At 38.1% G+C, this 17,456-nt stretch overlaps 1 protein-coding gene across 1 annotated transcript in view; it reads left to right on the forward strand.

The window, feature by feature from the left end:
* Positions 1-3,395: 3,395 nt before the first annotated feature.
* Positions 3,396-17,456, forward strand: part of Smp_012970 (myotubularin-related protein) — a gene marked incomplete at its 5' end in the record, with an annotated part of 42,771 nt that continues 28,710 nt past the window's right edge. The window contains 5 exons of the mRNA XM_018799289.1: positions 3,396-3,610; positions 3,651-3,799; positions 3,858-3,884; positions 3,932-4,031; positions 4,073-4,186. Coding sequence (XP_018651092.1) covers positions 3,396-3,610; positions 3,651-3,799; positions 3,858-3,884; positions 3,932-4,031; positions 4,073-4,186 — 605 coding nt within the window. The remainder of the gene's footprint in view (positions 3,611-3,650; positions 3,800-3,857; positions 3,885-3,931; positions 4,032-4,072; positions 4,187-17,456) is intronic.

Raw genomic sequence — 17,456 nt, forward strand, 5'->3', positions numbered from 1 at the left:
TGTAGAGCTAACACATCAAAAACTTATCATAAAGAGGCCGTTCGCGAACAGTCTCAAGCAGTTGTCCCTTCGTCTCAGCTGTTACGCCTTCAGGTCACTAAGACCACTACTAATTTGGCTCTTACAGGTCCTTCAGGAAGTAATGTTCTCCTACGGTGCGGGCGACCGGAAAGTGACGAACGCCCTCGTACCTCTATCAACACCTGAAATCATCTTGCTGACGACCGAATCCCTCCACCACCTCTTAATAATTCTCCCATACCTACGACTAACCCTCCTCATTTTTATCACCACGCTCTAAACCACATGTTGGAGTTTTTTAGTGTTCGAGCCTTGTGTCAGATAAGAGAACAGGCTTCTTTTTCTGGGACTCTAGCATCTCGCTCGGTCGATATGTGTTGCGTCTCTGAAACGCGTATACAGGATCCAAGTACAGTCATTCATTTCACATGACCTTTTCAGTATAAAGAATCGGTACGAGTCACCCTTTGAGTATCTGGAGACCCCACTGCTTTTTCCCACTGCCCCGCTGGTGTAGGTGTAGCATCAAGTTCCAAAGTAGAAAAGACTCTTGCACTGGATTCTTTTAGACAGTCGCCTGTGCGCTGTCCGACTAAACGGGATAGTAAGAACTCAGAAAGATAGGGACACGCCGTTGCTTATTCGTTGTTTCTGCCTATACATCCACTGATTGCAACTCAGCTGAAGTAAAGGACGGATTTTGTAGGAAACTTTTCAACCTTCAAAAAACTAAGCACTCGGATGCAATAATAATGGCGAGTGATTGTTATGTCCAAGTAGGTAGACTGAAGCAAAGAGAAAGTCAATTTGGTGAACCTTATGGTTTCGCAGCTTATGGAACAGGTAATTGTAGTTTTCTGTTGCAACTATGCTCGGAAACTCGTCTATTTCAGGCGAGTGTCACCCACAATCAGCTCAACGGTAGATTCAAATAGACTATATTGACATCAGCTATCTTTGAAGACTCAGTGGAAGAGTGCCACTCATTCCGGAGAACATGTTTAGATTGAAATCATGCTCTAGTCGAGCACATATTTGTTTGCGTCTGATTGGACAAATGAAAGCTGAATCAAGAAAACTTCTCAGTGTTCAACTTAATAATGAAAATGTTAGGAGTGTATTACAGAAACAACTAGAGAAGGAACTAGTCAACCATGAAAGTGATATCCACCCCGAGGTGGCTTGGTGTGATATCCGGACAGCTGTAGAAATAGCAATGACATCTTCCAGTAACCTAAAACAAAAGGCTTAGAGAAGTCAGTGGGTTTCAACGAAGTCTACTGAGTTGATAGATGCTCGCAAACCTAACCCTTCTAGCTCTGAACACGTTGAGGAGCAGAGGCAGCTTAAATGTAGGCTGATAAAACGCCTACGTAATGATCGAAACCAGTGGTGAATAGAGATAGCAGGAGAGATTGAAAAGGCAGAAGCGATAGGCGACAGTAGACAACAGTTAAAACTTATCAACGAAACGGTTATTAAGAGCCCGGCTGTTAGTGAAACTATTTTGGAACAAGACGAGGGTATTGTTTACTCTCAATCCGGAAGGTCGAATCAATAGGGAGAACACTTGAGGAGACAGTCCAACTGACCTTCAGCCACTATCTCAAAGCAAGCTGATGTAAGTCTTCCAACTTCTAGTGGTTGAAAAGGCTATAAGTAATCTGAAGCGAGGCAGAGCAGCAGGCTCTGATGGACTAGCCCCTGAGATTTTTAACTAAGTTTGTCCAGCTTTAGCAGTGACATTGAAATCTTAGCTAGAATCTTGGAAGTGGACATAATCCCATTTGACTGGTCTCGATCTCTGATCGTCCCAGTCTATAAGAATGGACAAAAAAAACCCTAGTAACAATCGCATAGGAATCAATTTAATTAATATATTGTTTGAAATATTAGCCTCAATAAAACTTCGACGTCTAACTAGCGCTCGTAAAGAGAAAACTCAAGAAACCGAGGCTGGTTTCAGACCCGGACGTAGATGCATAGACCAAGTATTCGCCCTTCGGCAGGTCCTGAAGCATAAACATATCTTTCGACGTCCGGTTATGGTTGTATTTCTTGATCTTAAAGTAGTGTTCAACTCCGTTGATTGTGAGGTTTTGTGGCAATGTCTGTCTTTGAAGGGCATACCAAAGAAGTAAATTAACATTTTCCAGGCTCTACTCGGGCACTACTGATCGAGTCAGACCTTGTAGTGAACTCTTATGAGAATTAGTTACTTTACGTAATGTTCGTCAGGGTTGTCCACTTTCCTCATTTTTTATCCAAAATTGTCATAGACATGCTTTTGGAGAGAATACTATCATCGTCAGACTTTTCAGGGGTCGGTCTTCCAGGAGATTCACTTGTTGACTTAGAATGTGCAGATAGTATAGTTTTGTTTTGTGAATATTCTGAAAAAATGCAGTCTTTTGACCGCCTTAAGCAGCAATGCAAGCACGTTTGGGACTTGGATTGGCTTGAGTCGTCACCTGAATCAATGATATGTAGTGAAATATTTGAACGCAATAATTGTCTCACCTTGGGAGTTTCATCAGTTCTGATGGTCTGTTGTGTGACGAAATCTCGGCACGAATCCAGAAAGCCCGACCGACCTCTATCAACCTGCATCACTTGTGGCGTAGGTGAGTTATCTATCAACTAAAGGACGAGTTTACCGTTAAACAGTTCGCTTCGTTCCGCTTCATGTATGTGAACAATGGGTGAACGATATCTGGTTGGGTTCCGCACGAGTACCATAACTAATAGTTAGAGACTGAGTGGTATGGCTTAGAACCGTCCTCCATAGAGCAGGTGGACTTACTTTTTCTCTTTCCTTAGAAACTGAGTCCAGAAATTGTTTTACACCTATGTTTATTTTTCTGTACCTAATCTCTTATACTACTGCTGATACTGTTACCACTTCTAATATTCCTCGATGAGGAATTATCTTAGATCGGGTCGAGAACGAATTCGTTAGCAGATATTTAAAAGCTGTTTTGTAGAGTTTTGCACGTAATTATTTATTGTAACATTACCTGGATTTGACGACTTTAGTTATAGATGACCTTTTAATGTCTTCTTAGCTGACTAGCTTCTGGTAAATAGATTTTATCGTACGTGACGATTTTTGTTTGCTCATCTAAAATCCTTACATTTGGTAAAATATGTCATTTGTAATTTTCTACGAATGTATATTTGTCCATCATAATTAACATCGAACCTGAAACAAATGTGCATTAAGCTAAGTTAACACAGCAATTTTTTTTGAAAGTTATTTTTTCTTTTGTAGTTAAAGTATATGTAACAGTTCATTTCTTGGCACAATATTGTCTTTCAGAATCCCACATGTAATAATGTCTTTAGTTCTCACTTTTGTTTGTTGAAATGTCAAAATGAATGTGATTTCAATGCACTTTCTTCCTGGGGAGGAACCTATAAACACTAAGTCGATAGCTGACGGAATCTTTACTCTTACAAACTATCGACTTATATTTTCAACAAAAAGACCACAAAGCTCATGGAGTATACCCACTACTTTAGTATGGAAAGCTGAAGCGTTTGAAATGATTCACATCAAAATCATAACAAAAATTGGTATATCTGTTACGTAAGTATTTGTTTTTTCTTGATAATTCTCATACATCTAGTTGGTCGTTTGTCGATGAAATTGCTTGTGATGCTGGATACGCTCATATTACGTCATTGATAGATACACCAAGAGATATTGACTCCCTGTTTGCTTGTAAATTCCGTTCATCTTTAGAAGCGAACATTCCAAACCATCCTTTTCTCTTAAGTATGTTTTTGCAATTTCCTTGTTTGATAGGATTATTTATTACTTTGTTCATCTTTAGGTGCCTGTGAATTGTTACAGATTAATGGTAAGTGTTTTTTAGAACTCTGTAACACATAACTTTCGGTTATATAGATGTGGACAGAACTTTGGATACAGCCTTAGTATGTTTTGAATTTCGTCGCATGAACTTTGATAAAACATGGAAGATAACAGATATTAACAACGAATTCAAGTAAAATATAATTCCTATTTTTAAAAAATCTATTTTTTTAGAATTTGCTCCACATACCCGAGACATCATATTGTACCTCGATCCATTAGTGATAATGATATAATCAATATGGCTAGTTTCCGAAGTCACAATCGATTTTTAACAGTTGTCTGGCGGTAATTTTCCTAAAGTATTTTAATGCGTTCTTTATAGTTCTCAGGTTACTGGAGCCGTCTTACTTCGTTGCGCCCAACCTTGTGTGGGATTAATGTGTTCCAGAAATGAGTATGACGAGAAATTCCTACGAACTGTTCTTGCTTGTTGTCCAAAGAAACCTTTTTCAGATCCTAACAAAGGTGTGATTGTAGTGTTTGTTTATGTGGTGTAATAATCGTCACATTATTGTTTTATTGTCATAGAGGTCATTCATCGAGATCCTTTATCTTGTAAATCTTCAGTCAGTAAAAGTCACTTTCGTATTTTTCATAGTTGAAAGCACGAGTCAATTGAAGCTAGACCACCATGGAAAACCTGGAAACACTGGACGGCCGTTTCGTCCTATTATGGGACTCCTCAGCAGTGCGCATCCACGAACCCGCACTCGCGAGATTCGTATTTCTTGTCCAGGTTTAGTAGAAAATATTTAGTGATATATCTTCAAGTAAACCACCGTTACATCTGTTAACGAACTCATGTCATGTAATCTTCAATTATTTAACTAAATAAAAGGCATATTATACCTTTATTTTAAACCATATTCCTATAACTTATTAGATTTTTAGAATTTTCGTACTTTTGTTTCAAATATCGTATATCTCACAATTGTCAGATAGAACATCTGTATGTCTAGGAAATATCTTGCTTGTGGTCAACCATCTAATTTCCAAGATCCCTTTTCTTCGTAATTTGATTCATGGTCTACTGAGTTCACTGGAATAAATATAAAATACTCGTTTGATTCTCAAATATTTTCTAGGGTATTTTATTGTTTAGAGCTCTCTAGATAATCAAAAATGACTTTTTGTAAGTAAACCAACAATTTTTGTTTAAAAAACTCCGCTAGTCCACCCGGACAAATGCATGTACATTTATGTAGCAGTACACAGAATGAAGCCGGGTATTAGTATAAACATTTGGGCGATAATAATTTAGAATGATGTTAGGATAGTCACAATTAATTGCGAAGGATAATTAAATATAAATTTCTATGTGTTATATATATTTGGTGAAGATAAAATGAATCCGAGAAGTTTATTTGTTTAAGTGTAACATAAGGTCATTCTTTTTTGGTTTACGTCATAGATTTTGGATTTTTAGTAATAAAATATGTTTAGCAGGACAAGAAGAAATGAAAAGAATATCTAATGTGTCGAGGGACTAATAATGATATCAATAACAGTGATCATTATAAATATGAACGTAAGCAGACTTCATATACTAGGACGAATAAAAAGAAAAGAAAAGATATTAGACAACAACAGTCTCGAAGTTTTCACTTTGCTTTTCAGTCAGTTAAATAGATGACAGACCTTGCTGGTATAAATCATCATCAAACACGTTGATATTCAGTAGGTCACACAATCCACTTTTGGAAAGAAAATTATCAAAGCGACTTCGAAACCAGGTTATAATTTCACCGCAACGAAGGTTCACTGTCAGTCAGTTCCACATTGATGAGTAGCAAAAATCGAAAAAATTCTGGCGTAAAGATGTGTGGATTCTTGAAATTGCTAAAATATTTTCCTCATTGCGTAGATTGCGGGATGGCATAAAGTATGAGTATGAAGGGGTGGATATCGAAGATTTAGAAATACCGTTTAGAAGCCGGTAGAGAAAGATAAGGTTTAATTTGATACGCCTGATCCAGACAGCTTCTAATTTGAGTTGTCAAAATCTTTGGTGATAATTCTTGTCATCGGATTTCACCGAAACAGCTTTGGTGAACCTTTTTTGAACACCTTAAATCCTAATCAGGTCATTATGCCTGCAATTAACTTCGCCTGTAGCTTTCCTAGAGTTACTGCCGATCCCCAGCCCACACAAATTAGGAGGGTTGCGCATGGGGTTAACGACCCCATCTCGTGGAAAATCTAACTCGCTAAAGAAACGCTAACCAGAAAAAATAATTCAAACGATTTAAACTCTGTCCTGAGAGTTGAAGGAATAAATTTGATGCCTCATGATGAGAGCCAAGATCTTTCGGAAGTCACGAAGCCGATGCCCTTTCTAACAACCAGAGCAATACTCTTTATAGGTACATGGAACCTCCGGACAATGTGGGAGACCGGGAAGACCAGTCAAATTGCAATGGAATCACCGAAACCCATTGGACACGAGCTGGACAACAAAGGCTAGGTACAGGAGAGACGCTGCTGTACTCCGGTCACGAAGAAGAAAATGCTCCACACACTCAGGGAGTTGCTGTGATGCTTTCCGGAGAAGCACGAAATGCCCTTGTAGGATGGGAATCTCATACATTCAGAATCATCAAAGCATCATTCAAATCAACGAAGGAGGAGATCACAATCAATGTTATCCAATGTTATGCACCCACCAATGATAGCAACGATGACCATAAAGATCAGTTCTACTCAAGGCTGCAATCAATCATAGCGAAGTGCTCAAGGAAGGACCTCATAATTTTGATGGGAGATCTAAACGCTAATATCGGAGTGGACAACGCAGAATATAAAGATATAATGAGACGACATGGACTAGGAGAGAGAAATGAAAATGGGGGGAGATTCGCAAATTTATGTGCATTCAACGAATGGGTTATAGGCGGCACAATATTCCCCCACAAACGCACACATAAAGCTACGTGGATCTCACCGGACCACACCACAGAGAACTAGATAGATCATATCTGTATCAACAAAAAATTCCGAAAGACAATGGAATATGTGAGAACCAGGAGAGGAGCTGACATAACTTCAGATCACCACCTGGTTGTGGCCAAGATGAGACTGAAGCTAAAGAAACACTGGACAACTGGACAAACAGCTCTACAATGGTTCAATACAGCCTTCCTTTGAGATACTGACAAACTCAACCGATTCAAGGTAACTCTCAACAACAGGTTCCAAGCTTTACAAGATTTACTGGAAGAACAAGAAACTACGATGGAGGACAACTGGAAAGGGATCAAAGAAACATTAACTTCAACGTGTCAGGAGGTTCTGGGTCACAACAAGCATCATCATAAGGAATTTATCTCTATGGGAACTTTGGACAAGATTCAAGAAAGGAAGAACATAAGATAGCAAATAACAACAGTTGAACACGAGCAGAGAAAGTCAAGCCGCAAGCATAGTACGCAGAAGCAAATAAGAAAGTGAATAACATCATTAAAGCCGACAAGCAGAAATACATGGGAGGACTAGCGACGACGGCGGAAAAAGCTTCTAGAGAAGGGAATGGGAAACAACTGTATAATATTATACATATTCTGAAAATAATAGTTACAGAATTCACGCCAGTTCACAGGCATGATCAATTTGATATAAATAATAACATTAGATGTAGGGAACAAACGTGTGATATCAGATTGTTTTAAGTTTGCTAGTTCAGTAATTGTTAAGTAGTTTATTTATGACATGTATCACAGCAATCCAATCCATCAGCATGGAAATTTTAATTTTTTCGTAAGTGGATAGCCTGATGATTTATGAACGGTGTTATTTAAGGTTATTTCCTGTGCCAGAACGAATTATTGATAGTTGTCTACAACTAGAGAAAATAAAATGAAAACAGAGAGCACGGAACAACAAAACAATGATTGCTAAAATATTTCGATCACGTTTACCACTGTTCATGTTCGATATTATTCAAATAAGTTAGGGTTGCTATGGACAGTGTTGATGTAAAGTAACAGCATGTAAATGGTTGAACATTTAAAGTTCCTATAATCTCAATTGTGGAGTTAAATACACTTACAGGCGCTAGAACATTCAATGCATTTTCAGAGGAGCAGTATGCATCGATGCAGCGAACAAACAATGAGAGAGATTTTATCGTACGGATAGTTTGTGGCAGATTATTCCAGAGTCTAGAAAACTTACAGGTAAAGTAATTCATATAGAAAGATGATTTAGAATATGTTTGTTTCGCTAGTGACAATCAGTTACGAATGTCGTAACATGAAGTTTCTGTATATCGAATTGCTTGGTTGGATGTAAAGGATAGTTTATTAAGTATTTTGAAGAAGATAAGATTTAATTTGAGTCTCCTCTTCCATAAAGGGTCGAGCCCAAGTTTATTACGTCTAGAATTATAAGTCAAGGTACAATCAGTTCCAAGAATACGAAATGTAAATCGTCTCTGTACTGATTCCAGCCTTAATTTATCCTTTGCAAGCACACTACTAAGAATGAACGCGCAGTATTCAAGGAGTGGTCGAACACAAACTTTGTACATTCAAATATGTGATTCATTGTTGAAAAGGTTCCGAGTTATGTAATCTATAGTGCGTTGAGACTTGGAAGTCTGTTTCAATACCTGTTCAGTAAACGAGAAGTCGTAGGAGTACCTAAGTTCTAAGTCTACCACTGTGTATAACCTAGATAACACGGCGAGACTAAACTATACTGCCGAGCCAATCAGAAGTTTTCGCGGGTTTTCAAGGTCACGGCGCTAAGTTCAGTACCTGATGCTTACGTACGATCGGTTTACAGCGGATTTTAGGGAAGACGTGATAATTCAGCGTCCACAAGAGAAGTTATCATAAGATTTTGGCGCGAAATTCAATTATCCATTTGGATAAATAGAGTTTTGGCATTATAGCTGATGTCAGTTCGTGATGAAAACCCTAAGTATAATTCCTAGCCTTAACCATGAACTGTAAATTATAATTTGAATTATTTACACGGGTTTATAACCCTCATTTGGTCTTAGTTATTATGTTGACACTCTCAGGGTCACTCTAGCGTCGCTCAAAGGTCGTCCATAAATTAGAGTCTCACCCTTAACCCTAAACCCTAACCCCAAACTTTAACTCCAACCCTGAACCGTAAACCATACAAATATACCAACATTATTGAAGCTATGTGGTCGAGGCTAAAAGAGTTTTTGAGACTTTATCATGGTTTCGGAGGTCGACTACTATGGAACCATATGGACGTGTTCCTGTACCGTATGCACTATGATTTTAGAACTTCTGAACCTATATCTGACCTTGAAAAGTTTTTGAGTCATGCAAAAGAACAGTATCCCCTTTAATTTTTGTGTTTTGTATAATATATTTTTACTGTATACTAACTGTCTTCTGATTGGCCAATATTTCTCAAGGTAATTTAAGATTCGTTCAAAGGTCAGCAGTATAGTTTAGTCTCGCCGATAACACTTCACCATTTATGGTAGGATCTAAGTTGAATGATGTATCACCGAAGCATAGCCAACCACATTTAGCTATATTAAGCTCCAGCTGACATTTTGAGCACCACTGTGCTACCTTGTTAAGCTCTGTGCTGATGCAACTTTGAATATTGCTCAGCTCATGTGGAGAAAATGGACACACTATTTTAAGATCATCTGCGTAAAAAAGGGGCTTACCCACACAAAAACACTCACAAATATCATTGATAAAAACTAAAAAGAGCAAAGGGCCTAAGACACTACCTTGTGTTACACCACTTCTAACATTGACGGAGTCCGACAATGAAGAGTTAATTTTAACTATTTGATGTCGATTGCTGAGGAAGGAATCAAACCAAGCAAGCAAAAGGTTTTGGACCTCATAAGATGTGAGTTTACCTATGAGAAGTTTGTGTTTGACCATTTCGAAGGCTTTAGAAATGTCCAGGTATAGCACTAATACTAGATATCATTGGCTACGAAGAGAATAGACTAAATTAAATAAGTCAAAGTGGCATATCATACAAGATTGATTATTAAGAAATCCATGTTGCGTATCATTGGTAAATTTTTCAGTCAGTAGATAGTTGGGTAGCTCGTCACTAATAAATTTTCCCATAATCTTAGAGATAACTGGAGTAATATTTATCGGTCGATAATTGTTCATGTCAGTCTTATCTCCGGATTTGTAACGAGGTATGATGTGCGCGATTTTACAACAGTAAGGGTAAGAACCAGATTCCATATAGAGAGTAAGCAGCTTTAGAAGAAGTGGAGTATCTGAACCACCATACTTGTAGAGAAATAATGAAATTCTGTCCGCTCCGTGACCTCACGAAACCTTAAGGGTGTTTAAAGCTTTACTAGTTTTCAAGCTTATGAAGGAGATAGATTCTATTGAGTTACTGCAACGAAGAAACTAGCACAGAGAAATAGCAAACCGGAGAGACCAGTCAAGGATAAAGAAGGAAAAACGATCACGGAGATTCAATAGCAGAGGAAAAGATGGACAGAATACTTCAAGGAACTGCTGAATAGACCAGCCCCATTGAATCCACTGGATATCGAAGCAGCACACATGGACCTTCCTATAGATGTCACTCCACCAACGATCGAAGAAGTCAAGATGGCCATCAGACAAATCAAGAGTGGGAAAGCGGTAGGACCTGACAATATAACAGCTGAAGCACCGAAGCCAGACAGCGAAAAGTTGTAAACTTTTCGGAAACGCACCTGAATAGGTTAAGCGATTAATAGCCACAAAAATGTATTAAAGCAAACAAAATTAGAAAAGTTATTGAAATATCTGGATGGCAGGAACAGGTAGCCCAGTTGATCAAGCGGACCTCTACACCCAAGCAATACCGCATTTTTGATCAAAATACTGTGTTTTGGGCGAGACTATATTTTATGGACAGACAGGTGAAATTAAAGATAGCGCGCCTTTGGTTTGGGCATGAAGTTCATTTATCTGAATAGTGAAGCGGCATTTTGGCATTATAGCTGATGTTAGTTCATAATGAAAATTCTAACTTCAATTCCTTACGTCTGCTCTAAACCCTAAATATCAATCCTAATTTATCACTCTGTGTAACCACCCTTTATTAATGTTGGCAGGTGTGTGTATTTTCTCAAGGTCACCTTAGTGTCGCCCATAGGTCGTCCATAAATTATTGTCTCACCTCTTTTTATTTATTGGTATCTGATTTGGACGTCTTATATTAGTCAGACCAGCTACTCTGAACTTCCCGGAAGTTATGGTTTATTGTGATCGTTGTTCCTGTGTCAGGATGTGAGAAAACTTCTCAATCCATGTTTCTATGTACGGCTATTCAGTTTATTTTATTCTACATGTACCGTTTTTTCTATTACTGTCTGTATTTTCATATGTATGTTTCTTCTTATGTTTGTTTGTAATTATTACTTTCGTATTAATTAGGAATTATTAAGTGTAATTAACATATTTATGTCGTAGGATCTTTTATCGACTGTTTCATCTTTGTTTTCCCAGACATTACTTTTTGCCGGCTGTCATATTAAATCGCTGTTCTCCTGCTGTAGCCTTGCAAAACAATTACGACCATCCTCTGTTATTAATACTCAGGCACGTTCCCTGTTCGTTTTAAGAACGTTCGTTGCCAATAATGCGTGACTAATTCCATTTATTGTGAAATCCTTATTTTCGAGTTGACTGCTTTACATGATGTGGCAAAAGGATAAGCCTACCAGTGATAGTGTTAAATGCTTATTACCATCTTAATTCTCTCTGACCTTGTATGACGATGTTTTGCTTATTTACCAGTCACAATCTTCCACGTTTGTGATCAACGATTTTAAGTTTCTTTGATTCATTTTTTCAGCCCTCCAGTTACAGTTCAACATGTTATTTATATAGACCTTTTTACCCCTTCAACAAATCGTATTACTTTATGTTCTTCGTTTGCTACGGAGGCTAATTTATCTTAGAAAAGGAAAACGTTTACGTAGCTAAACAGCTCATTTGTTCTGGCTTTGGTCAAGCTAAGACAGTGTGTTCAGTAGCTTACAGATTAACATAGAATCGCATCCACAAATAGCCGATTCTTACACTCTATTTTGTGCAAATGAAGTTATTTTTAACTTCACTGGATGGTATATTGTTTCTTGACTGTTAAGAATATATTTCCTATTGTGATAACTTGGTTTTATCTAGAGTCTATAACTGTTGGAGGAAGTATTGTTCAGGCACAATTATTTTTATTATTTATTAAACATTATCTAATATTACCTTTACTGTATCTTATCAAACAAACGTTGTGTGATTTTAAGAAACCTACTTCATATTATTGTCCCTTGAACCATTTAAACTCGGGAAAAATTCGACGCCACAGACACAATGGAATTCCTTGAATTGGATTCAACAGTCATGGGTTCGTTCGATTATCGAGTTTATATTTTCAAGCCTCTTCGCCATCTTTACCACATCCTCTCTGTCTACATTACATTATTCTAGCACACATAATATATGTCATAGAACCTTTTTGTTTGTCTACATAGTAATGAGCCTACATTGCGTGTATGCAGTTTTCAGACAGCTAAATGGACTTGATGCTTAGTGATAAGTATAGAGCTGAATATGTACAAATAATACAAGCTCCAGATCTGCAGTTTATGAAACAAGCATGTTCTGAGTATTCATAGTTCGTAGTTTATAGTTTAAGTTATTCTTGTTTTTGCCATAAATATCAGATCAAAATCTAGTAGTGCATGTTCGAGGCAACTCATGCATGTTAGGTAAGCTTGCAGCGTTGGTATATAAGCAGTTGGTGCTTTCTATTTGAAGCTCATGCTATGGTCTTTTCTCCTGATTGAGTATATATTGAGAGTGGAAAATCTCAAACCATGTTGAGCGGAATTAATGGATTTATGTTTCTTTGGTATCTATATTTGGATTTCAGGAAGTAGCTCTTTAGCATGGAAAAAAAGTAGTCCGTCTTTCAGGAGATTAAAGAAAACACTTATCTATAACAAAAGAAGCAACTGAGAAAATATACTTGCGGTAACGCCCTCCAGAGTCAGCGAACCTAAAATACATAAAAGACCGTTAAAATTCCTCACCTCACAGTGTAATATTCTGTCAGAAAATAGGTCGGTCAACGCATGCTAAAATGTGAGTATTTAAGTTAAAACCACCTTGACTGTTAAACACAGTACATCAGCTTCAATGAATGCTCTGACCGCTGATATTATTATGGTGGATAATTATTCCCCACATATCTTGTTTTGTAGCGATTTTTGTAACATGTCTAACCAGTCAACGAAAGCGCTTTTTCGGGCTAGTTGCTAACAAATGCCTCACAATGGAACCAACTCTTCCGAATACTAAGAACTTTCACGGCAATTTCAGTCTTTCACACTTGAAGTATCTCCTCATTTTTTCTACAGAGACCAGAGCCGCTGTTATGGGAAGTTGAGATTCACGTTCTATACATCTGATTTGGATAACTTGGACGTGTCTTACAACATCTAGACTTAAAACACGTCATCCACGTAGCTTGTAGTGGCATTGAACTCGAACCACGTGACTTTTGAAGCCTACTCATATTTAACGATTGACATGAAGAGAAAATTAACTATGAAGAACGCGGGACAATTAATTCAATGGAATTGGAACAGGTGGCATGGTTCAGCCTTGCAGGCGTGGTCATTCTGTATAAATTGTCTCTACTCAAATCAAATAAATCATTCTATCTTTAGCCTAAATGCGTTCTTTACAAATTCCAGACATCATGTTATTTATAGTTACGATACGATGAGTCACTGTAGACAATGATGTGACTTTCAAGTAAGATCTTAAAGATAAGGCAGTCACATCATGACACATCTACAGTTTTGAGAGGTCTGTTATTATAACAATACTAATAACGACGTAGAACATAATTCTACAGGCTTACTGTTACTCGTATAGAGAGAAAATGCAACGATTAAGGCCTTCACAAAAGTATGTGGCAATTCCGTTAGGTATTTCATTATGCTGTAAGTAATTTCATTTCACATGGTACTTATCAAAACAGTGAACTATAGTGGACCAATGAATTGGCCATTAAGATATTTAGTTGAATGAATAAAACAATGCGCAGTGAACCAACTACCACACAATTACAAAACTTTTAATCAAAATAAACACTGTCGACACAGGAGAGTAACAGTAACCTTATTTAAATCAAAGATAAACGTTATGTGCGCAAATAAGGAGATGGGTGGAAGCACTGTTACTTGTAGAGTGAAATAACCTTTAAGTATGTATCATTTGGATCGACCCATAGCCTTAATCAATTAATTTAAAATTTGGCTTTTGTGACAGCCGGAATAAGGAATTAGATAGTTATCCCATATGCGGAGTAGATAGGCTATTTAGAACTCGATGAAACATTATGGCCAAGCGGGTGTCACGAAAGACTAATCATACATTCTGAAAAATAGCAAAACAGGTAGTAGAACTAATATTCTTATCTGCATAGCTACCACATCGTTTTCTTATCTCTCCACAGTAAATGTAAGATTTTTGACTAAATACAAAGTACAGGCACAAAACAACACCGATGCATAAGTACTAACTGAAATAAACCCAAAACAACCAAGCAGAAACCTACACTTACAATGTGTCATCTCTGACAAGTGTTTTCACTGGAAGCGTCTATGCATTGAGCATAATGTGCAAGTACAGAATGTAATATAAGTTGCTTCAGTGCCATAGGAGTTTCCTGGGGTCGACCCTAGGAAGTGAGTCTAGCTGAATACACCGGACAATCGCTTATAGCTTCATGCTGCTTTGGAGGCTGAATGATATGTAAGAAATTCGACATCTTTTTTACTAATCTGATTGTCATCATGGGTATGCTGCCTTTTCGATGATACCCCTCCTTGTTGAAAGGAAGTATTTGCTCGTCGGATCAACGGGTTGGGTTCACAAAAGCTTCTTTTCACTGGCAGTGAACTGGATTGATGTGTTTACATATGCTCGAGATACGTTGCAAATACTTGTAAAGCTAAACAGCCTTAGGAGGGCAGCAAGAATAATTTCATAAAGTTATAGATGTAATTGACGATTCTGAAGCCCCTTTCATTCCGAAAACAGGGTAAAAATAAAGGTAGCCAACTGATGTTAACAATGCTCCTACATAACAGATTTTACCAAGCAAGCTATTGATATGGTAAGGGTTCTCACAAATTTCGCATACTGTATACGAGATTTACCTTTCTTTCTCCTTGTTGTAAGGATAAGGCTTAAGAAGACACCTTTTGCATCAAGGACTGGTCATAGTTGGTTTGAACCTGCACCCCAGAAAATTTAAAACAATTTATTCCTGCCAAACCCAGTTTTAAGTTAGAACTGATATCAATTGATTTCCTTGTCATAATTTATTCCTCGAATGACATTTCCTCTTTCAGATTCTTGCACTAGGTCGTTAGATAATAAACCTCAAAATTGATTGAATTTTTCCTAATGACTGTCTTATGATAACACGTTGAAGTGTTTTCGGTAGGGTGATACAGCTTTTTCATATCTTGCGCCTTTGAACTTCACACTTCAGTTGGTTAACGTAGGCCATGATGCGGCACAGATTTCAAACCACCACACATTTCTGGAAAAAACGAGGTTAGTAACCAAACTTTATTGTATCGTTGGTTTGTAAATCCTAAAATCACAGAACAACATGTATTGGTCTCACGTCATTGATTTCGTTTACTTTCTGAGGTGTTTATTCAATACTTTTGGTCTAAGAAGGCTGTACAACTGGAGAGGGGTCTCTTCAGTTTAGTTTTTCACCAGTTGATACTCGAGACTCGGCAAATGTAGCAGTATAAAAAACGTAGGCTTTTAGAAAACGTTTGATATCGCCTATTTTGTCTGAAGTGGGACACCGTTTACTAATTTCACTTGTCTAGGTTGGTGTGTGTATCCCAGGAGTGTGTGCCTGAAGTCAAGGCCGTGGACATCCTTGGAATGCAAGGCTGAACAAACATATCCGTAGACCAAATAGGGTTAGCGTCCTTCGAAGAATGTTGGTTGATACGATTGAATCAAGGCATGTTATTAACCATTAAGTCATTGATTGTCGTTCCTGACCAAGTTCGGTAGTGCAGAATCCTCTAGTAAAGCCTTTGAAATATATTAAACTGTTGAAGACTAGGCGATAGTGCTCCAAATCAGCAAAAATAACCCATAAACACTCAGTAAATGTCTGACTGAGTCTTGGTTGAAGTGTTACTTTGAAGCCTTCATTCCACTTACTTACTGCCTCTTTCACCCTCACCCAGTTTTATCAAACAATCTGCTGTGCTAAACTAAACAGAAACGCCTGTGTTCGGCTCTGCGGTTTTGCAAATTGTTTGACTCTTCAAAAGTATCATAGGTTGATTTTTGGGCTTCAGATGATATCCTAACTCGAGATGAGTTTGCTGCAGCGTTTTGTTTATGGTGTTATATACAGATTTTGTTGCACACTGTTTGAAATAACAATACAGTTCGATTTACTTTCTTAAAAACTGCATTTCAATGACCTTATTTTTGAATATTAAACTAATGACAGCTAATTTTGAGTTTGTAGCCGATTCTAGTCTCTGCAATTAGGGCCTCTTTCAAATATCAGTACTTTAGTTGGTGGATGTGTCGGGAGTTTTACCTTAAATGTCAGAGTGAATGTACGGCCAAGTTGAAAGCACAAAGGCACCAGTACTTCGTGCTATTTCTGGATGACTGTGGGGAATTTTGACGTTAGACTGAGGAAGAGTTTGACTGCAGTAAGGTGTTTCACATGGTCAACAAGCGTCCGCAGCGATGCTGCCTTCTCATAGTGAATGAATGAGGCTAGAGAAGGTCAATTCTAAAATCTCGCACCTTACCTACTCCACGGATTTACATCTCCGGCTGCAAGACCTTCCAAAGTGTAGAGCTAACACATCAAAAACTTATCATAAAGAGGCCGTTCGCGAACAGTCTCAAGCAGTTGTCCCTTCGTCTCAGCTGTTACGCCTTCAGGTCACTAAGACCACTACTAATTTGGCTCTTACAGGTCCTTCAGGAAGTAATGTTCTCCTACGGTGCGGGCGACCGGAAAGTGACGAACGCCCTCGTACCTCTATCAACACCTGAAATCATCTTGCTGACGACCGAATCCCTCCACCACCTCTTAATAATTCTCCCATACCTACGACTAACCCTCCTCATTTTTATCACCACGCTCTAAACCACATGTTGGAGTTTTTTAGTGTTCGAGCCTTGTGTCAGATAAGAGAACAGGCTTCTTTTTCTGGGACTCTAGCATCTCGCTCGGTCGATATGTGTTGCGTCTCTGAAACGCGTATACAGGATCCAAGTACAGTCATTCATTTCACATGACCTTTTCAGTATAAAGAATCGGTACGAGTCACCCTTTGAGTATCTGGAGACCCCACTGCTTTTTCCCACTGCCCCGCTGGTGTAGGTGTAGCATCAAGTTCCAAAGTAGAAAAGACTCTTGCACTGGATTCTTTTAGACAGTCGCCTGTGCGCTGTCCGACTAAACGGGATAGTAAGAACTCAGAAAGATAGGGACACGCCGTTGCTTATTC

This window comes from Schistosoma mansoni, chromosome 3 (assembly GCF_000237925.1).
Source record: "Schistosoma mansoni strain Puerto Rico chromosome 3, complete genome".
Taxonomy (NCBI): Eukaryota; Metazoa; Platyhelminthes; class Trematoda; order Strigeidida; family Schistosomatidae; genus Schistosoma; species Schistosoma mansoni.